At 40.9% G+C, this 23707-nt stretch overlaps 1 protein-coding gene across 1 annotated transcript; it reads left to right on the top strand.

Moving 5' to 3' along the window:
- Positions 1–496: 496 nt before the first annotated feature.
- On the top strand, positions 497–22810 carry eif2ak3 (eukaryotic translation initiation factor 2-alpha kinase 3). The gene is made up of 17 exons (XM_043255808.1): positions 497–976; positions 9742–9871; positions 15012–15206; positions 15359–15489; positions 15702–15996; positions 16093–16258; positions 16566–16706; positions 16794–16916; positions 17029–17255; positions 17349–17461; positions 18191–18313; positions 18411–18560; positions 19013–19700; positions 19793–19966; positions 20173–20274; positions 20709–20771; positions 21889–22810. The coding sequence occupies exons 1-17, from the start codon at positions 681–683 to the stop codon at positions 22066–22068; spliced, it is 3297 nt and encodes a 1098-aa protein (XP_043111743.1). The 5' UTR covers positions 497–680; the 3' UTR covers positions 22069–22810.
- The last annotated feature ends 897 nt before the right edge of the window (positions 22811–23707 follow it).

The following is a 23707-nucleotide window of genomic DNA, read 5'->3' as shown; positions in this document are numbered from 1 at the left end:
TTACCCAATCAAGTTTCTCTCAGAACGAATTAGTAACGCCCCTCCGTTAGAAATCACGGTAACTATGATTTTGATTGACAGCCCGTCAGACCAATGGGTTGACTAGACTTCTTTCGCGGCTTCCGTAAACATACCAATGAACTTGTAGGAGCCAGCGCTACTATTTTATTGGCTAAACTCTTCGGTGTGGCCAGAGCCGTGGCCAATAATATACTTAAGAAAACGACCGTCCCCGCTCTGGGCTGCCTTTCCTCCCGCCTACATTCTTGAGTGACAAGGAAAGCGTCCAATAGAATGAAGCGGCTAGAGGGCCGACCACGTCAACAGACTGCACTGAAAAAGACAGTTGTCGGACGCAATCAAAATCTGCTTAGTAGACGAGCGGTGAAGATTGACAGACGCTAGCACCAATCAGCACACACTGCAGGGATTCGCTTCCATGCGCAGCCAATAGGCGTTTGGTTACGGGGCGGGGCTTGACGTTACCACGGCACGGCCGACGTCAAGTATAAAGGGAATAACATGGTGCTGTTGAGTGCATGTTTACGTTAAGAGAGGACAACAGAAAGAGATCTAATAGCTTACGAGTTTAATTGTAAAACGCCTTTTATAGACTAGTTTTTAAAATTCACTTTATTTTGGTATGTGATTGACTAACTACTCATGTGCCACTTGTCCCAATGGAAAGGGGGTTTCAGTTTGGAAACGTGTGCACATCCCTGCTGCTGCTGCTTGTTTTGAGAACGTTAACGGTTACTTTGCAAAGTCAGTCTCTCTCAGAGAGAGAACTCGAAGTGGCCCCGACGCCAAACACCGAGACGGCGGAACATGCTGCCGTTATGGAGCGGCCACTGGAAAACGTCGGAGGAGCGCCTGGCATCGGAGAAGTGACCGTGGAGGACGACGAGTACGGCTCGACCGGGGAGAGCGAAGAGCCGTCTGGAGACAGCGACGCAAACTTCCACAAGCAGCGGAGGTAGGCAGTTTCCATCGAGTCGTAGCAGAAGTTTTCGGTTTGTCTGGGCGTGACATGCTCGGGCTGTCACGTCGCTTTGAGCAGTCTTATTCAACTTCGGTAAAGTTTGCGTAAGGCAGCCGAGCTGGACTTCGTGATGGGCGGATGTTTGCAGCAGTCGACCTCTCCCCGCTGGGCCGAGAAGAGGGTATACATATGTGCGATCATTTACACTACCAAATTGACAGCAGCTCATTTAGGTCGACTTGACGATGCCATTTGTAATATGGCTACGTGTGCGCAAAAAAATCTGATAAGTTGGAATTTTTCTGTTACTATGGAGATTCAGATGACTGACAGCAGTCTCGCAGCCGGTGCACAACGCCTGTCTCACCAGTGGTACTCAATGAATTTGAGCGTGTTTGTTTGTGAACTTAAAAGGCGCCTTACATACTTGGTATATAACGTTAAACGGAAGTGTTTTACGGAGTTGAAACTTGTTTCACTGCTGTCGCATCCCGAGGAGGCTGTTCACGTCTTGAGAAGCGCTGCGGTGTTTTGAGTGTGGGCGTGCGCTACATGTCAGCCCGACCGAGTCCGACTTCGATGTTGTTTGTAAACACACTCAAAGACGCCGAAAAAAGCGACAGTTTAACAGTGACAGGAGAGAGGCGTCTTTACAACTTTCGACATTTGACAATAGCGTTTTTAATAGGTTTGTACGCGAGGTGTTTTTTTTTTCTCCATACATTAGTTCTCTGTTTATACTACAGTTATTACAAAGCAAGCCGGTGTCCGTCGGTAGACTGCGGTCTCTGGAGGCTGCGCTGACGCACTTTAAACCGCTGCTCAACATCAGACGCGTCTCCCCGCGCCCCAGACGCGCGCTCCAACTTTCCGGATGTTTTGTTTTTGTTCATGGCGGGAATTAGTCGTTCTGCTCTGCCGGTTGTGATATCGGCGTGTTACCGCATCCGAGCCCCCTGCCCCACCTTAGAGAGAAACAGTGCCGATTAGGTGGATGGGGAGCTCGGGGGTCTCGCTTTAAAACTAATCGAAACTGTTTTGGTCCTTTAGTTTCAATCTAACAGTTTTTCCATGACCTTTTGGAGCTTTAAGGTGAATGTTTTTCCCCCTCGTAAAAAATATTAAGTTTTATCTTTTAGCTGAAGCTTGATGTTGTTTTTGGTGGAGATGTTGACTGTACAAATATGTCCAAGGAGCTGATAATATCATTAGGAACACCTGATCTGTTCCACTGCAGTAAAAAAAAAAAAAAAAAAAAATCTGTCACACCTTGCCTTACCATCGACATGCTGTCACATCGACGTGTGGCGCACCCCTTAATGGAGGATTTTTTCCCAAACAAGCACAAGTTGGCACAACCGGAGACCGGTCCTGATAATTACAGACTCAGGCTTTAGATAAAGAGGTAAAATAGGAAGGCAACAACACATCGAACTACCAAGAAGGATTGTGTTCCGAATATGAAAATAACATGAGAAGGAGCGGGAAACCCTCACTTGAACATGAGGAGTTTTAGGGTGGATACGGTTTGCCAGTGCCGAGGATTCTTTTAAAACCTTTTGAAGGCAAAAAATGAACAGTACTGTAACATCTGAAAACCGCTATATATAGATTTGACTCCGGTTGATGGTTATCATATTCAGGAAGTGTTGAAGCAGACATATCAAACTTATTTAGAAATATTTCACTGATATCTTATATTTTTGTGCTAATATTTTGTTATATTATATTACAATAATATATATTTTTGTACATTTTAATGTATAATTTAACTTAAGGGTAGTTAATTACAAACAAAATGCTGATATTGCTTTTAAGGGATTTTATGGATGGTTCACATGAAAAAAAAAAAATTCTGTCATCATTTACTCATGTACTTTATTTTCTTCCTAATCCAATCCTGTACAACATGAATTCTTCTGAAACCCAAAAAGAAAATGTTTTGAAGAATGTTATTAACTAACATAAACCGTTTTAGACTTAAGAATTGAAGTTTTTCGGGGTAAACTATCAATTTTTGCGATTAAATTATGAACGAATGATACGTACATTTGCTCACTTGCTCATTTTGATAAGGATAGTTTACTCAAAAGTTGTACTTCATGAAACACTTGTGGAACATAAAAGAAGATATTTTAAGAAATGTATCCGTCTTCTTTAAAAAGTCAGGTCACGAAAACTGTTTGGTTAATAACTTTCTTCAGAACATCTTGTAATAAATGAGACATTTACTTGATCAGGTAACGTTGAGAGCAAAGTAGCAGCAGTTATCTACACACCTGCATGGCACGGACCACCTCAGCTGGATGACAAAAAGGCTGCTTGTTTTAAACCGCTTAATGCTGAGAAGATGCATTTCATTTGCAGGTTATAGAGGAAACAACTAAAAATATCACGCATGCGTTTTGCAACTCTACACCAACCACAAAGTAATTTACCCAAGAAACGGCAAAAAATAGTTGGGGCGCTGCAAGATATGTTGAAAATGATCAGTGCGAAGCTGCTTTATCTGTGCATATGAATAGCCCACTGGAAATCCAGTTTTAAACACCACTTCAGTGCTGGTGCTTTAATGTGAAGTTCCTGGGACTTGGTCTTGACAGTAGTCGTATATCATTGGAAGGAGGGGCTGGTCTTTGTTTCTGGTGGCATAGTTATATGTGTCATGCACACTCGAGGGAATAGTGTGTAGTGTGTTTAACACTGCATTGGTTCGGTATCTCTACAGGGGTGAGAGTAGCAGCTGCCTTCACACCTGCTGCCAAGATAAAACACCCGCTCGCACCTCTGCATACCCCCCCATGATCCTCAATATCAAACCAACTCATGCATTTATGTGCAGCGTTCAAGGAACCGTCAATCACATATAAATAAACAAACAAGTGCCTGGCTTTTATTGATAATGCATGAACCAAGAACCAGACCTTTGTGCTCACTTCTCGGTAACACGGCGATGATAATCAACACCCTCAGGCCTTCCCCGTGAAATGGAACAGCTTTACTGGGGGATGGAGTTCTCCTGGGACAGTTTTATGTGTTGCACAGCATGGTCGACTGGCAAATGGGAGTCTAACCCTGGAGAGATCTACTCACAACAAAAAGCAAAGATTGTGGGGAACACTTGTAATGAAGATGCTCTCATCAACTTGTTCTGTTACTCGGTCCATTAAGTCTAGAGAAGGTGGACAGAAAAGAAAAGCAACGACAACGTATTGTAAAGATCTTCCAGACAAACCAAGCAAGCAACCAACCAACCAGAAGCCAGTTCCCAGGCTGCTGTTAGAGTAAAGAGTAGGCAACACAATTGCTGTTTAAATGTACAGATAACTGGATTAATTTGGTACGTATGTGTTCTCTTTAAATTGGTTTGGTGAATAGGATCCAGGTATGGCCTGTAGACTAATGTAGCTCAGCTTTGCCTTGGTGTGTGTATTTTTGGACTGCTGGTGATTCCTGAGGGACCTTTTGGAAGGAACACTTCGCTCGAGGTGCCCTCACTCTTACACACACGCGCACACAAATACACACTCACGGTGATGCCGCTTCTCCACTGCCTGGTGCAAACTCTGCCAGACGTCTAGCTCCAACTGCCTACTGCTTAGCAACAGCCAATCAGAAGAGCTGAGCTGGCAAACTTGTTGGCCAATTAGACGATTGGAAGGAAAAAGTGCTCAGAATTTGAGTTGGGAGAGAGAGAGAGAGAGCAAGAGGGAAGGAAAGGGTAGAGTTCGTGTGCTTGTTGTTGTGAGCTTTTTTTGTCTGACTTGATGGTTAGGTAACTAGCGAGAGACTGTCAGATTCGTTTTATATATCTCACGATCTGGAGTGAAGTTCATCACTTTGGGATAAGACTGTATCGTCTTGTAATCAGAACCAAACTTGGCATGTTTTACTGCAAACTTTTCCACTTCACCTCAGTCTCTTAGGCTGTTCGAACCATTCAAATAAAAGCGTTTTTATGAACGGCTCATTCGATGTCGATTCGGTGTTACTTGTGGTCACATGGTGACCCTCACTCCAGACTTGATTGGTTTTTGCTCTGTTTGTGGTTTGATTCTTTTAAGCCGTATCTTCATTCATTGCAGAGGACACACCTTACTGCACTGCAGCAATGGGTGGGAAGATGGGAGAGGTGTGGCAGAGGGAGAGATTGGGGAGACGAGGAGGGAGAAAGTGAAGGGGGGACATCGAGACCCAAAACTGAAGGAACTAGGACCCTGTAGCCAGGACCTCAGCTTTCCTGTAGTTTGGTTCCTCACTGCTTAGCAACAACAAATCAGCCACCTAGATCAAGGCTAGGACTCGTCCAATAGGACGAGAGCAGCACCATGTGACAGAGTTTTGATTTCTCTGCACCGCGCACGTTGGAGAGATAGAAACAGGAGGAAGATGATGAGAGTTAAAGAGGAGTGAAATGACAGTGACTTGTGCATGATGGAATTAGTTTGTGTGAGACATGCCTTTCATGTTTTCTTCTGCAAGTTTGTGCTGGTATTTATTTATTTATTAATTTTCAAAGCAAGTGTCAGAGCTTATTGAAAAATCATACAGGTGTGCTTCATTGTTTTTCGAATAGTTATAAATGCTGTAAATGCTTTTTTATGCCACTGCTGTACTGCAAGTTTTGCAGGATGCACCAAATTCAGCAAGGTCAATTGACATGGCAGAAGCGCTTATAGTTCTGCATGGAGATAGCAGCTTGGGCGTGTCAGAACGTGACATGGAGTCAGAGGACAGATTAAGCATTCACACACACTCACACACATTCAGACACACTGGGTAAATGCTTTAATCAATACGGGGAGAAAAACTCTGCGTGATGGAGGAGACGATGTTTGAATGAATGCAACTTTCTTTAATGGGTTGCATTAGCCTTAAAGTCATAGTTCACCCACATTTTTATTCACTTTGTGCAAAGTAAAATATTTTGAGAAATGTCTTCGTGTTGTTTGTACAAGTCAGTTTGAGTCTTATCATTCTTCTAAAACATTATCTTTTGTGCTTCTCTGAAGAAAGGAATGTGCGTTTAGAAAGATGTCAAGTAAATCTTTTGGGTCAACTGTGCCTTTTGAATGCTGGTTATATTTTCTTTTTTGTTATTAATTTGACTTATTTTATTTTACTTTTCTGATCATCTGTCTCTTTTACATTAGCACACACATTCTCATGCACTTAGTCACCGTTTCTTGGTCCACCACACATTCAACAAGTAATGCACAGACTGCACTTTTTCCTTTATGGTGTGTGCATTTGGAGGGTTGAATGTTCTCGTGAGGGTTTCTTCTTTCTGTAGTGAAACGTACGGGTTTGGACATCGTGTTTGTGTACTGCAGATGTTGCCTGGGGAAGATGGTACATCCAAATGCATTGCCGAGTGCTTTGTGTAACGCTCCATACAGAGCTCTGCATGCTACTGCAGTGCTATATTTTATTGTGTGCTCACTTAAGCAGAAAATCCCCTTTACTTCCGAAACTCAGTGGATTTCTGGGTTCTGGAGTCTTTATCTTGTTCTTTTTAAAAGATGCCCCTTTTAAATTGTGTTTTTGGAGTGTTTTATTGAGCAGAACCTGCACTTTTTTTTTTTAATACAGACAAAATGCATGTGCAGCATTTGGGCTTTGGACTTGGAGGTTTGGACGTTCTCTTCACTTTTCAGTTAAGTCTTAAAAAAATTTGAATAAAATTCAATTGTGAAATTCAGATTAAATCAAAATCTCTCTCCATGGTACTAAACTATAAACATCCAGACAAAATAAGGGTATAATGTGGCTGCTTTCATCCTACACCCTTATATTATGAAAATGTACATCTTGTTTCTTCTTTGGAACACAAAAGGAGATATTAGAGCTTTAGTGTGAAATTTTAATATTTTACGTTTCAATCTGTTCCTCTATAAAGCTTTCATGTGGGTTCTGCAGACTGAGAAGATGTGGCCACATTAAGTAAACTTTTGGGGGGCAAAGAAGGTCCATTATCAACGGTGTAGCAGTGCATGAAGCGTGGCTTATCTAGAAGTCGCTTCCAAGCCAAGCTGCTTCAATAATGGTCAACTTCACAAATTTGAAATTTTTAACTTCAATCCAAAGTGAAATCCATGAAAGGGGCTCATTCCCAATTCTGCATTGTGTCTGCACAATTTCACCCTGCAAATGTAAATGTGACCCTTAGAAGCAAAAAAGTATGAATGTTGAAACTTGACAAAAACCTCTTGTGAAAAATAGCAGTCTGGATGTTTTTTTTTTTTTTTTTAATGCTTTTGGGTTCCACTGGGGGAAAAAAAAGATGATTGGGTTTGAACAGGACTGTGAACTTGAATCACATTGTTGCATGCTTAATTGCTGTATGAGGTTTCTTGCGTGTCATCCATGCTAAACAATTGTGTCTGCACAAAGTACTTTCCTCTGTTAAGTTGTCATGAATTCTTCTGCTTCTCTGCAGGGGTGTGCCTCTGTTTTCACAACTTGGCCACGTGCTCCCCATGCCCCTATTGTGCGCGTGTGTGTTTTGCAGTGGTACTTGCTAACTCACACTCGGCTGATAAGAGCTGCTCGCTGTGGCATGGTTACAGCGGGCTTTTTATGTCCATTGGCTGGTGTTTTTTCAAGGAGCGCTTTCTGATTGAAAGTGCAGAAGCGCTTCTAAGCCCTGATTGGCTGAGGGAAGAGGAAAGCCTCGTGTGATTGGACCAAACCCCTCAGATACCCTAGTTTTTTTTTTTCCTTATTCCATGCAGTCTGTTTACATCAGGTCTGCGTTGAGAATCTCTTGACTTCCTCTGAGAGTAAGTGAGAGCGAGAGGGAGGGAGCATAGGTGTGTGGAAGCTCACTTAAGGATCTGTTTGTGTGTAAAGTGCTAAGTGTGTTAAACAGCATGACACGAATAATGTTGAGAGAGGCAAAAGGGTGAACGTCATTTGTGAGTGTTCAGGCACACTTTTAAATGGCTGGCTTTACATGTAGACATTTGTGTTGTTAAACTTTTTTTTTGTTTACTTTAGTCGTAGTATATTGTATATTGAGGTTTGCTGTATTTTGTATTTTATAACTTTTTTTCTTTTGTTTTTTTTTTGTATCCAACACCATTACTTTTACCCTGTTGATGGTCATATGCCTGATGAATAAAAAAAAAATGTGACTGAGACACATAGTATAAAAAGCGTAAAATGCACAAATTACAAAAATAAAATGTTACATAGAGAATACAAGAGTATGAGTTTAATTTTAACATAGCACATTATCACAAAATTGCTTATTCGTTTTGTGTGCATTGACTTTAATTACATCTCATGGCACTTTTTATGGCATTTATAATACAATCTACAGTATTAAGTTGGTGTCAAACTGTTTAATTTTCAATTTAGCCTTACAATTTTTTTTTCCCAAGCATTTTTTCTTCTATTTTAGTCCCTTGTACTCCTTTTTTTATTTTTCCTGAGGTTAAACAGCCTGTGGAATACACTTACTCTTTGATCTCATCCAGAAAATGGGATTTGTTATATTTCTCTCTCTCTCTCTCTCTCTCTCTCTCTCTCTCTCTCTCTCTCTCTCTCTCTCTCTCTCATTCTTTTTTTTCTTTCCCTCAATCACTCTTTTGGCTGGGCGGGACCCATGTGGTGTCCTCATTCATTCTCACAATGCCCACTGCTTAGCAACAACCAATCAGCCCTCATATTTTTGGAGGGGCCCTCCAGCCAATCAGGAGTGCTGTACTATAACATTTTCAGCTCTTCAATCCTATTGGAGAATAAGAACAAACGGTGTTAGCCCAGAGCATTGGGAAGAGCAGAACTGAAGTGCCCTTAAATTCTGACCTCATCAGTGTTGATGTCTGGAGGGATGTGTTAACTCTCTTAGACTTGATCAAAGCTACTCCCTCACTTTTAGTCCTGCTCTCTACCCTGCAGGTGCGTTTGCCCCTGTCCATTAAAAAGTTCCCTGGCACTTTAGCCATGAAGTGTCCTGCGTAGACTTCAGTTCTTGTTAGATTTTAGCGAATACTACAAAAGAACAAAAAGTTTGTGATAGTTTAGAGTGCACACAGTTTAATCTCCCAGTTCTCTTGGCCAATTGTAGACATTATGGACTTTAAGAGTTTAAGGGTCAGATTGCCCTTGTAATAAATCCAAAATTATCTCCTTTACTGAGGAAAAGATAACACTTTAGGGACCAAATCTCACTATTGACTAGTTGCTTATTAGCATGCCTATTGTTAACACATTGGCATTTTATTAGTGCTTATTAAGCACATATTCTACATCCCTAATTCTACCCAATATCTAAACTAGCTATTAATAAGCAGCAAATTGGGAGGCAAAACTGGTTAATAGTTGGTTAATAATGACAAAATATTTATTTATTGGTTGTTTCTTTTGAAAATTAGTTTGGTGCTGAAAACTACCCATTTCCTATTTTAGTATGTAGATATCTGCAATATATTATGTAATCATACATCAATAAAAGCTATAAAATAAAACCTTTTAAATGCCATTTTAGCAAATTTCAACATGAATATCATTTTATTTCATACTGTATGGCTGTAGGATTTTGCATAGTGTATATACAATTATTTTGTTTTGAATTTATATTATTTTTTGTAATATTGGCCAAGTATCTTTATTAATCGCAAAAATTATATTGGATAAAATTAATATACATCCTTTAATCTCTAGTGAAAGTGAAGAGAAATGTCTAATGTGCAATTAAGAGAAGGAAGTCCTTGTCACTTTATGTGAACCTGTGTGTTTCATGTGTTCGACAGGGCTCTGGTGGTCATCAGCACACTTGATGGGAGAATTGCCGCTCTGGATCCTCTAAACCAAGGACGCAAGCAGTGGGACCTGGACGTAGGCTCAGGCTCTCTTGTGTCCTCTAGCCTCAGCAAACCAGAGGTACTTAACACACTTTCTCACAACCTTTAAGATACACACGCTAATGCTTAACAACCAACAGCTGTGTTTTGGTTAGAAGTATTAAACGCTTTCTTGTAGTATTTTGCATTGTGAGTCAACATAAGATGGTTTTCTCCACAGACATGCACACTGCACATGTTTGTCTGTTCTTAATACTTTAAGTGTGTGTGTGTGTGTGTGGGAAAAGGTGATGTTTGTTTGAACCACTTTACCCCAGAAGAGAATGAGACATTGCCCAAAGGAAATTGGATCTGAAACAAGTTATACACACACACACACACACACACACACACACACACACACACACACACACACACACACAGATCACAGACTCGTACTCTCTAGAGACTGAAGACTAGCCTGGAGGAAGAGCGTTTGGCAGCGATGCACTTATGCGCATGCACACATTTCTACGGACAGACTGAGAAAACATTTATGGTGCAATAACAGGCTTTTTCTAATTTGACATTTGTACATTGTTACACATTTATTTGATCCATGCTAAGAATTATTGGACTTGATCATTATAATATAGCTTAATGAGTATGTGTGTGAGTGATGGTGTTGACCCTCTGTCTGGTTTGGCGGTAACCTGAAATGCCTGGCTGCTGTGGGAGCAGCCTTTTCATTGGCTGGATTCTTCCTCTCCCCTCCCCTTTTACCTCTGGGTGCCTAGCAACCAGCCATTCCGATTGGCTCAGGCGGTGCCTTGCAAGGCATTCTGCTCGGTGATTAGAGCAGTCTGCCCCCTTCTGATTGGCCCTCGCCATGGAGCCAGTAGAAAGCAGTCACCTATAGCATGCCTCAACAGTAGGAGAGAGGCCAGCAGTAAACAGCATTGTCTGCAGAAACACACTGTCCCAACATGAGGGGGAGGTGAGATGAAGAGAAAGAAAGATGAGAGGAATGAGGAAAAGCGAGATGAGGGGTGGAGAGGGATGCCACTGACAGTGTGGTTGGTGTGAGTCATGCTGAGAGGATTGAAGAATGAGGTAATGCCTTATGTGTGGGATGATGTCATCCATAAGAATGCTGACCCCCCCCACCCAACAAACACGTGCACCCCCTCTCATCTATTAGCCTTTAGAGTGAACGGTTGTAATTAAGGCACTTTAATCCAATGATCTGAAAATCCAGTGTGTCTGCACACTATTCAGTGCGCGAGGCCTTTTGTTTGTTTGATTGCAGCAACAAAGGGGATCCTTTAATGTGACAGAATAAAGGTTTTGACCCACTGCCGGGCTTGTGTTGTCGACAAACTTCATGAAGTCATTTGAATCTCTGAAAACCATGCTCGGGTAACATTTCATATGCTAAAACAAAAGAAAAAAGGAAATTGTTAGAGCTGATTTCACAGTATCCTTGAGTCATTTTGATTAAAGAGATCTCCTCGCGTTCCGAACATGTCAGATCTTCATCTTCCAGACACAAATTTAGATAGTTTGGTGAAATGCTAGAGCTTTCTTACTCTCCATAAACTACCATGTTCCATGCCCTGAGAGTTGGTAAGGACCTCATTATAATAGTACATGTAACATGATGGTTTTATGAAGCTACAAGAATACTTTTTATGTGCAAAGAAAACAAAACTATTTTTTCTCTTGTTCTCTTGGTTGAACCACTGATGGCACAAGTACTATTTTTTTTTTCAGGCTTTCAGTTGCATTTCTGATTTTATCAAAAATATCTTAATTTGTGTTCTGCAGATGAATGAAAGTCTTACGGGTTTGGTTGAAGTACCGCTTCTAACTACATAGTGTTAAGGTTATGATAAAGGTTTTGTTTACAATGATGCAATGAGTTTTGTCATTTATAAGTAGGCGGTGCACAATAAACATAATTTATTTATTTTTCTTTTATATCGCTTGGCTGTTGAAAGTTGAATGTAATAATGGTTGACAAATGCTTAACAGTGGGCAGTTATCTTTCAGTAAGTAGGTCTTTTGGTTGCAAGACATTTTTAACTTTGCCAAAATATTTCAGGTATTTAAAAATTTCTATTTCTCTCTCTCTTCTGTGTCTGACCCTGACATGTTCTCGACAGATTTTTGAGATGTTCCTCAACAGCACAATGCTGTGCGAACACGGACTTCTTTGAAGTGTCATTTTGATTTCTCTTTTTATTTTTTTAGATATGTCAGTGATGTCATCTCCTTAAGAGAAATGGCACTCAACTGATGTCTTGAATATCTCATCTGCCATGAAAAAAGGCAAAATAGCAGCAGCCATTTCACAATAGTGCGGCTTAGTCCTAAAACACAGAAGAATATTGTTGTTCAGAATAAAGGTTTTTGATTTCTGAGTAAAATAAGGTCTATCAAACCGTTCTCACAAGAAAACATAAACTAGCTGGTGATTTCAAATGAATTTGTACAATTTTATTTGTTCTGAAACATGTGTTTTGTAAAACGAGCATTAAGGTCCTTAATAAACCTAAACCTCAATGGGGCAAAAGCAGATCATACAAAAGATCATAGAAATACGTCAGCTTGGCAAAATGTAAAACTGTTACAAAATGTCAGAAGGGTGTTTAAGATCATATGAAGACACTTTCAAAATTTTTCTGCTTGGCCATAGGCCATTTTATAACCATTAACCATTTTACCTTTTTATAGCATGTAGTCTTTAGACCTAAGTGTGTTTATTTGATTTTAAACTGTATGTAGGGTGCACTGAAGTGATTTTTGTTCCAGGAAAAGTGTCAAATCTGTTGTGTTTTTGTGCATCTATATATGTGTGGGAGAGAGAGAGAGAGATTAGCTCCAAACAGGAACGGGAGAGGGGATTGCTCCTAGCTTGATGTAATGCTATGTGTCAGACTCAGTGGAGCGCTATCATCTGTGGGAGGTCATTGAGTACAGAGGGATATCCTGCCTACATAGACACTCTTCATACTCAAACCTGCTGTGATCCCTTAAGACAAGGGCCAGACTGCCTTTGGCTAAATCTCTCAAATTGAATGTGTCAAACAAGATTCCAGAAGTCATTGCCCACAGCTGAACTAAGTATTAGATTCCTGTTGCGCTGCTTCAGGCTTCAGTCTGATAACAAGCCCATATGCCCCCCACCTTTCTTTTTTAAAAAAAATGATGGTAAACAAGAAATTATCGAATTTTAAGAAAAGCCAGTGATTGTTGGTCAGTGTGTTCCAGTCACTGATCTATAATAGAAAATAACTGAGGAAATGTAACCATTATAATAAGTAGCTTACAATGTTATGCTAAATACAAATTCAGTCATATTGAAAACATTAGGCTGCTTTTAGCTTTATGATGGAGTTGGAACACTTTCCAGCAATGAAAATATAAAAATAAATAATGAAATAAATTAGCATGTTAATATGGTGTATCAGCAATCTCATATGCTGATGATAAGACGATATCACAATGGTGCATATCGCCCAACGCTAATTAAATAACAAAATCTTGAGGCCCATCAAAACTACAGGCTCTGGAGCATTTTAATTGAAATGAACAAGTAGTTGACGCCAGATTTGCCACTAAAGTACAGAAGACAGCTATGCCAAGCCAGATATCCCCCGTCAAAGAAAGCATTTTCAGTACTGTGCTAACAGCTTGGTCCTTCACTCCTCCTTGGCATCCAGTGCATGAAAAAAAAATAGAATTGTGCCATGTGTCTTTTTAACTGAAGCTTCACATTTGTTTAAATACCAGAGCACACTGTCATGCGATACTGTAGAGGTTAAATTACACACTTCACAAAAAGCAGCCGACCTTTTACATTTACCGCTTGTAGTTAAGAGGTTTAAAAGCTGGTCGTCCTTCATGCAAGCTATAAAACCTCCTTGTTGTGTAATAAAAATTAATTCTCTGAAAAGTCATTTAATTTCATGTTCTTCGAGACTTTGGGGGCCTCCTGTGCACTGGGAGTTTTTTGACACTACTATTTTACAATCATTAAAAAAAAATATACAAAGTATAGTAAAAAGAAAGCTATCTTTTAACCAGCTGTGAATGTATGTAATCAGTTCCTCCCAAAATCACAGGTGTAGTTTCTTTCTTTAAAATAAAGGCATTATAAAGTACATGTGAAAAATTTTGTCTTCAAAAAAATTGTAAATTGTATCATTTCAATACATTATTATATAATTTGATTAATTGGGACAAAGCAATCTAATTTTTACTTGCATGCTAGTTTTAAATAGATTTTATGTAGCTGACGCTGTAAATTTCCAGAAGTGCTCTGTTACAGCTAATGGCATTAATGAAGTTCTGGACAGCGGCTGGGGTTAAATTCATGCTCTTATAATTGATTGGCTTTAATTGTTCATTGATTCAGGATGTGGTTGGGCTGAGGATGATTGAAGTCTCACCCAACGTCAAGATCCCATAGAGCTGGAGATCAGACAAATAGATCACATGATGGATTAACTCAATGTAGCACAGTGATGAGTCATCATTGCAGCACACACACCACACACTCTTTAAACCTCTTACCCTCAGTGCCACTGCAAGCTCCTCGCTAGCCCCGCCCACCCAGACGTGATGGACAGATGAGCTAATCCCTTCATTTCTCAGCCAATCACAGCAGCTGTTTACTTTTTTCAGGTGCTTGCTTTCTCATGGTGTTTCAACTTCCTATTGGTCTTTACCAGGTGTCAAGGTTAGATTTAGCACAACAGGACAACAGGAAGTCAGTGATCTCATTTACCCGCCCCTAATAATTCCTCCTCGTTCACAAAACTGTCTGTTTGAGCTGAGATCACTTTTTGGATTAGGGTCAGTTGCACCATTCTTATATAATGGCCTTTTCTTTTTACGTGTGTGTGTGTGTGTGTGTGTGTGTTCAGTATACTTGTACTCTTGTATCCCTGTTCATCCGTGTCTGATTGTGTAACTCTTTGGACAACAGAAGACCAAGCGCCAAATGTTAATGGCATACAGTGTGATAATGCCACACACAGATTCAAAGCTGATTGGTCAACGTCTTAGCGTTGTCTGTCCCCTTGTCTCTATCCATCATGATCTGCTCAATGTCTCCACCCTGCTGCTGATGATCTAAAACGTGAAATATTTCCAAGATAAAAATCATGCGCCACTTAACCACAACAGTCAGATCAAAAACAATAAGATTTTCATGACCTCTTTCTGTTCTTCAGATTTTTGGGAACAAGATGTTCATTCCCTCTCTGGATGGAGCTCTGTTTCAGTGGAACAGGGACAGGGAGAGTATGGAGGCTGTTCCGTTCAGTGTCGAGTCCCTGTTGGACTCCTCGTACCGCATCGGAGAGGACACTGTGCTTGTAGGTGGCAAGTCCCTCACCACATACGGCCTTGGCGCATACAGCGGCAAGGTAACTCAAATCCCCCCTTTTTTTTTTTTTTTTTTTTTCAATTGTTTTTTAGAACAATAAATGATTGATTTGCTTTTGTGGCACTATGCAAACTCTTTTATCATATAGTATCATTTGTCAGCTTTAACCTCGCTCTCTTTTTTTCTCTGTAGTTGAAGTATATTTGTTCAGCGGTGGGCTGCAGTCGGTGGGGGGATGAGGAAGGAGAGCCAGAGGACGTACTGTTACTCCAGAGAACACAGAAAACTGTCAGAGCCGTGAGGCCTCGCAACGGGTTTGAGAAGTAAGAAATACCTGCAGGCGCTGTTGAGCGCTTCATGTGACCTTGCTTTTGATCTCACAAATGATACAGAGGTAGATTGGATTCACAGCACGCTAGGTTGTGTCATCATTGCGCAGTTTGATATTGAAAAGCGGTTGTAGAATAGTAGTCGTCCTGGTAAAATGACAATTGTTTTCACTCTCTCTCTGTCTCTCTCTCTGTCTCTCTTCTAGGTGGAACTTCAGCGTGGGAAACTTTGAGCTAAAATTTGTCCCTGAGATTCAGTCCAACCTCAACTTCCTTGAGGGGGAGGCATCTAATGGGGAGACGTGGCGAGAGGTCAGACGTGAAGCACAACGAGTCATCCAAGAGGAGACGGACGCACAAACCAAAAAGCATGCTAATACGCATCCAAACTCACACACTCAGGTAGAGGGCCTAGACCTGGTCATAAAGGTTTCTGTGCCGGACTGGAAAGTCATGGCCTTCAGCACCAAACCAGAAGGACAGCTGATCTGGGAGCATCAGGTAATGTATTTTAACCTGTTTTGATGCCGTAGTCTCAGCTAAAACTTGTGACTTCCCATTTTTCATGGTTTCTTCTTTTCTTTCCTTTTTGTGAAGTTTTGCACACCCATTGCCTCTGCGTGGTTGGTTGGAGGGGGGAAGGTGACGCCCATTAGCCTGTTCGATGACACTTCGTATAACTCCCACACCGAGACTGAGGCCCAGGAGGACGATGACATCATGGAAGAAGCCCGCGGGGCCACGGAGTCCAGCGTTTACCTGGGTAACACACCTCGTATTTCTTTTACATGCATGCATGGGTTTACATGTAGTATAAAAATTGGTATTGGCTGAACCAATTAATAATCAGATGTAAATGCAGGTGTAAACTGTGAGTCATTTTTTTGGAATAATGTTCCATTTTAGATAAATGCTTTCTGATCATGAAAGAGTCTTGGCTTCCACAAAAATATTAGTGTAATGGTTTTTAATATATAATAATAATAATAGTAATAATAATAATAGACACATTATTTATTTATTTATTGCATGTAATGGGAATCTAAAACAATTTTCTCTTTCATTTAAAGGAATGTTTCAGGGTCAGTTGTACCTCCAGTCCTCTGTAAGAATCTCTGAGAAGTTTCCATCAAAGCCCAAAGCTTTGAACGGGTGGAGCAGTAACAGTGACATGATGCCACCACCTACGGTCAAATGGAAACCCCTTATCCGTATGTGTATTACACCTCATACACACAAAAAAGAATGCATTCTCAGCAGTGTAATGTTGTCAATAACACTCGTCCATTTCCTCTCAGACTCACCTTCTCGTACTCCAGTCCTGGTGGGCTCTGAGGAATTTGATAAATGTCTGAACAATGACAAATTCTCTCATGAGGAGTACAGTAATGGAGCTCTGTCAATACTACAGTACCCTTACGGTAAGAACAACAGTCTTTTTATTTTTATTCTATTTCTACACTTGGTTTGACTTGGAGCAAGTGGTTTGACAGACAATTTGAACTCATCACCTTCTTCTGTTTCCCCTCGTAGATAATGGATACTACTTTCCATACAGTCCTCGTTACCGTAACCGGCGTGATGAGACAGCAGTGAGTGTTCTGCTGAAGAAAGATGGAGAGGGCTCACATGTGAGAAGGAAGGACCCTGTCCTGCTGCTGCCGTGGTGGAAAGAGATTCTGGGCACAATCATCTTCTGCATCGCTGCCACCACCTATATCGTCCGCAAGTTCTTCCACCCGCCCACAACATATGTGCGGGTAAACGAAAACTTTCAGTACACACAAAACATCTCATAGTGACAAAACGACGTCAAAAGTCATTTACGTTGCCGTTTTATTTCATCTGTGCAGCAACGAAAGGAGTCTGAGACACAGTGTCAAACTGACAGCAAGTTTGAACTGGACATCACAGAACCCAAAGAAATAGTTGTCACGGAGACACGTCCATGTGAATATGTTTCTAGGTAAGTGAGCTTGCATTTCAAATTTTAGATAGATGTTAATGCCGATTTGGGATCCATAGCTTGTTTGTGCTAAACAGTTATTTATATTATTACAATTAATACTGGAGACTGACTCAAATCTATTCATTGTTTCTGGTCCGTTCATTATTAGTCATCAATTAATATTATATTTAAACAAATTAAATTAATATTCAGCATCAAAGCAAAATCAAAGAATGTATTAGGAAAAAAAAAAACATTTTGTAAGTGTATATATAAATCATCATTTGAAATGAGCTACTTGCATGAAGTAACAAATGCATCAGTCAGAATTACAGTTGGAGTTCCTCTTTTAAATAAAGAACTTCAAACTCATTTCCTTAAATAGTTTACACTTGTTTGCACATGGTGCATTAGAGACTTGCAGTTGCTGAATGTGGAATGCACAGATGGCATCATGATCATGTTTTGCTTTAAGAATTCTGAAGGGTAAATGCACAGCTATTACGAGTCGAGCGCTTTTGCCGTGCAGATTATTTGTTGTTTGCGTTCGATTTTTCAAGTGATGTTTTAAATGACTAATTTATGCAGCATGTAACCGTTTTAGTAGGGTTTGCTGCACGCTCTGTTGAGCTCAGTTGAACACAGACACACAGCTGTACTATTGTATGACACACAGTGGTGATTCAGATCAGCAGAACAAAGTCCAAAGGAATATTTTCATAACTGATTTGTGTTTGTGCGTATCAGGTACTTGACAGACTTCGAGCCAGTGCAGTGTTTGGGACGTGGAGGTTTTGGCGTCGTGTTTGAGGCACGCAACAAAGTGGACGACTGCAACTATGCCATCAAGAGGATCCGTCTACCCAACAGGTATCAGTCAACGCATGCATAAGTGCTCCATTAAAAACATTAATTTGGGATACAGGTGTGTGTACGTTTGTCTGTAATGATGTGTTTGTGATTGTAGAGAGTTGGCTCGGGAGAAGGTCATGCGAGAGGTGAAGGCCCTAGCTAAGCTGGAACACCCAGGAATCATCCGTTACTTCAACGCTTGGCAGGAGAGCCCGCCCCAGGGCTGGCAGGAGGACATGGACAAACGCTGGCTCAAAGACGCAAGGTGCAAAACATGGCCTTGAAACAAAAACCTGGTGACTTTTGATAAATACAGGGTTGAAACAGTCAAGGATAGCCAGAGAAGTCCCGTTTCTGGCCCAGTAAAAGTCATGAACAATTCTCTGTTGAATAAACATTTTTATAGTTCTGGGTAGTTCTACAAGATTTCATCTCCTAAATGTTCATTAAAAGATTTTTCAAAATAGAGTAAACATTCTCAGTTTATTAAAACTCCGGAATGATAATAAGAACTATTATTATTAATTGGGTACCAATAATAATTGAGAAATTTAGAACATTGGATTGATTTTGGAGGGATCATGTGACACTGAAGACTTCTGTGGCAGTGTCTGCCCGTCCAGTAAATTTTTTTTTCTCAATTTATATTTTGTATTATAAAAATAAATCTGTATGCAAGGACATTAACCTAAGTTTGCTGCTGTTTTTTCTCTTCAGCACTGCTGACTGGCTGCTAAGCTCTCCTGACCACATGGAGGCGTTCTCAGTCAAGGTTCCTGTGGCCACTCCTTCTCCGGTGGACTCCTCATGCATGTGTGCAGCCGGTGGCGACACGAGTGTGTGTGTCGGGGATCAGGTGTGTGTGGAGGGCCTGGGGCCGGACAGTATGATGTCAGAGCGTGACAGTCAGGCTGACCCAGACGCCATCCTGGAGGTCTCCGATTCCCCGCACTCCTTTGAGCTCTGCCCTCCTCGCACAGTTACTCACGGCGACTGCACTTCTTCCTCCTTCGACATTGTTTTTGAGGACTCAGGCTGTGAACACCAGGACAATGACAGTGACCTCAGCGGAAGTACACCTGTGCCACCTGCGTGCCTTTCACAGTCTGGCTCCAAACCTCAGCGTAGCGCATCGGCGGGGCCTCCCTCTTCCGTACCTTCAAGGCCCACCACTCTGAGCCTGGCCCCCAGCATCCCTTGTCCCGCCACGCGGCCCCCGCTCACACCTAAGGTCTACTTGTACATTCAGATGCAGCTGTGCAGGAAGGAGAACCTGAAGGACTGGATGGCTCAGAGGTGTCTGCCTGAGCTCAGGGAACACGCTCAGTGTCTCGACATTTTCCTGCAGATCGCAGAAGCTGTGGATTTCCTGCATAGCAAAGGGCTTATGCACAGAGATCTCAAGGTTGGTGTTGAAAATGAAATGTGCTTTTAATTGAGGGGTTTTCCAAAGCAAATTGCGCTTTCATTTTTTTTTTCCTTCTCTCTTTCTCTCAGCCATCTAATATCTTCTTCACAATGGATGACGTGGTGAAGGTGGGAGATTTCGGACTGGTTACTGCCATGGATCAGGAGGAAGATGACGAGGAGCTGAGTACTCTCACACCAATGCCAGTCTATGCCCGCCACACTGGCCAAGTGGGCACCAAACTCTACATGAGCCCTGAACAGGTCAGTTCCTGTCACTCACTGCACAAAATACACACAATTTAGTATGAAAACAGTGCTGCTTAACAGACTTGTAACATCCTGGTAAACATCAAGGAGGTGACATTCTTATTTTGGTGTAAAATGTAAAGATATTTACTAACTTAATAGTATTGTTAGTAGTAACAATTACTAACTTTCCCCCTGTTGTCTTTCTTTTCCCTCTGTAGCTGTCTGGAAATTCATATTCTCATAAAGTAGACATTTATTCCCTCGGCCTGATTCTTTTTGAGCTTCTCTGTCCATTCCGCACCCAGATGGAGAGAGTCAGGGTAAGAACGCTGTTCAGATTTTTGGGCTCTGCAAGATTTTTTTGCTTTTGAAAGTGGTTTCTTATGCTTACCGAGGATGCATTTATTTGATAAAACTATAAAAAAAAAAATTGTGAAACATTATTCATATTAATATTTTAATATTTAATAGTTGTCAGTGAATTATACATATTGATATTGTTATTTTATTATTATTATTTAAAACAACTGTTAATGCAATTTATTCCTGTAAAACGTTTGTTGTTTAAAAATATATATTGTTGTAGTAATATAAATGCATTTACTGTCACTTTTGATCAATTTGATTCATCCTTGTTAAATAAAAGTAGCATTCAGACTTGGAAATAATGTACTCATGTGAATACAAGCATTTTTGAATAGAATATTTTACTATATTGTACCGAATGATAAACATCTAATTGTTTTTGTTTCAGACTCTCACAGAGGTCAGAGCCCTGCAGTTTCCTGCTGCTTTCTGTAAGGCCAATGTCCTGGAAGTAAGTTTGTTTCTGTTTGTTTGTCTATACTGCTGGGTATTTTGCAATGGTGGTGGGAGGTGGAGTGGGGAGGGACCTTACTATTGGGAAATACTGAAGATGAACAACACTTCTAGTGCCCCCTATAGGTGCAAAGTTACAATTACAGTGTTACTCACTCATACAGTGGCAGAATGCAGTTGTCAGACCTGTTTTAGAAAACTAAATTTAGAATACTGTGTTTGTAGATTATACACCACCACATATGTTTCAAAACTGTTTTACAGAATCAACACCATTTTGCTCACCAACATTTTGTATATTCCCTTTTCTGTTAAGGTTTTTACTTGCGGTTTTAAATATGGTCAGAGACACAGAATAAAATGCCAGCTTATGAATTGTCTGTTAGGTTAAGCCAAAATTGCAATTTATAATACTAGAAAACACAAAATTGAACAAAATACTAGCTGTAATTTAGAGGTGGGTTTTTTTTTTTCAATTCTGTGAAATCCAGGATTTTAATTGATTTTCGATATTTTAAAGTTATGAATGATCTTTTTTGTCTTTTGCGTTGATTTTGTGCTATAAGGAGTCTTTGTGTGAGGTCATTGAAGACAATTAGTTTTTTGCGCCTCTCTTAGGTTAATTTTGTTTTGTCTATTTGTTTTTGTTTGTGTAAATGACTATTTATTGTTTTAGATTTTGTAATAAAGTGGATTTGAAATTGGATATTGAAAAAGAGTCCTTCTGACTGTGAAGTAATGAACACAAAATTATGAAAGATATCGTCAGAATACTCCATCGGCCATCAGTGACTCGATCGCAGTGTTATGAAGCTTGAAGACTTGATTCAACAATTCACCATCGTAGCACCATTGTGGAGAGTATGAGTGCACTTGTAGTGTTCTGTGTCAGCCGCATCGCACAGATGTGCTGTTTTCATTTCAATCAAAGCATAAATAAATGTAGAAAATGTATGTATGCACTATGTGTGTCCAGCCGATGCTCTCTAAAATGGTGCTTGGGTGCCGAATTGTTGAGTAAAGTCGTTATTTTTGTTCTCTTTCTTGTTCATGTTGCCATGAATATAGCCATTATTGCTGAAATGGCGTGACAAATATGATTGTTTGTGTTTCAGGCTCAGATGGTGCGCTGTATGCTGTCCCGAGTTCCCGCGGAGCGGCCCGAGGCGTCAGAGATCACCGAGGCCCCTATATTCCAGGAGCTGGAGGTGCCCTGCAGAATCCGACAACGCACTCGAACGTACAGCGCTTCATCCGCGGGACGACCGGCGCGACAAATATCCTCCTCAAACTAGAACTCCCACTCAAAGACAGACACGTACTGTGCCTCATCTGCGGGATGACAAACACAACCAGTCACCACCTCTTAGAACGCACATCATTCAGACACTATCATACCGATAAACTGAGCCCAACTAAACAACAGATCATTCCGCAAAAACCTCTACAACTGGATCCAAACACATCGTAACCGTAAAACAAGCTGCCCTCTGTGGTATTCGTGCCAAGGGCGTTTGCTGATTTACAATAAGACCACATAGCGGTTCTTTCAACTCATCTTTGACAAATCCCATGATTCCATGCTCACTTCAGAAGCAGTTGAACACTCACACACACACACACACACACACACACACACACACGCTTAATGTAGTTGGAGAGTCTGTTTTTCCAGTGCTAACGAATGCTGATGAATGACCTGCCTTTGGACGCCGCTCACTCTGCATGTCTTAATCAGGAAGTCGTGCGACGCTGGCTTTCCTGTCCGAACGGAAAAGGTGTACGAGCTCTCTTTCTCCTCTTATGTAAATAGGCTTAAATAATGAGCAAGAGAGGCTTTGTGCGCTTTAAAGGTGCTCGTCCAAGACCCAACGCACAAGTTCAGAGGCATTATAGCCACTCGCTGTTCCAGTGTTTAGTGGCTTGCGCGCACAGCACCCGACGAACGTGAACCTGCGTGCGACTGAGCGGACGTGGAAATATTCAAACTGCCTTTAAGCTGGACTTTGAGACACGAATGACACGTTTGCGACGATGGTCAGTATGAGACTTAGAATCGAGTGATTTGAAACCGAGACTTTGAACATCATTCTGTAAAATACTTCATGTCATTAGCAGCCAGAAAAGTAGTTTACTGTATTTCAAATCATTTTGAAACGCGAGTTGTGGTAATTTTTTCCTAGAAAAAAAAAATCTGAATAAGAAGTGCTTTGAATAATTACACAATAAGAAAGGATACAGCTGGAGGAATCACTTCGACCAAATATTCAGCACATACCCTTAATTGTAACATATCAGGTAATTACTGATTGTATGATTTTTTTCTTACCAATTTTGATTAGAGGGACTCGATTTTCTTTTGTACATGATGGAATTTTCTGTATAGTAACTGCTTTTTACGACTTTTTTTCCAACTTCTGTGGACGATTTTCCTAAAAAATAGTTTGAGAGAATGGTAATCGAGTGGATCTTTATGGTCTCTGGTGATGGATTTGATCTCAGCGCTTGCGCTAAAGAGCACCGGGTGCCTCTGCACCTTCAGGAACCACTGGCGTGTTTCCTGAACGGGGCCGTCATGCTGCAGAACGGACATGAGATTATGACCTTTGACCCTTAATCACGAGGACCGCGTCCTGTAATCCACGTCAGGGACCTCTTGTGAACCCTTCAGCTTTTAACCTGTATCTGTGAAGCCGACCCAGTGAAGACAGCAATGAGTGCTGATCCCGTTTGTTCAGATCACTGTGGCAAAACCTTCCGACAGCTCTTTCTCTGCCTAATGATCTTCTCCAGTCTCTTGGTTTAAATCTGTTTTATTCATGCCTGTTTCATCGTTGTTAATGTAGCATTTGATTCTGACAATTCGGTTCGTCCAGTGTTCTTCATGTTTATTGTTTTTTGTTTTTTTTCCCCCCCTGTGACTGTCGATTTATC

The sequence above is a fragment of the Puntigrus tetrazona genome, chromosome 13, assembly GCF_018831695.1.
Source record: "Puntigrus tetrazona isolate hp1 chromosome 13, ASM1883169v1, whole genome shotgun sequence".
Lineage (NCBI taxonomy): Eukaryota > Metazoa > Chordata > Actinopteri > Cypriniformes > Cyprinidae > Puntigrus > Puntigrus tetrazona.
This window is presented reverse-complemented; position numbering and strand designations above follow the sequence as displayed.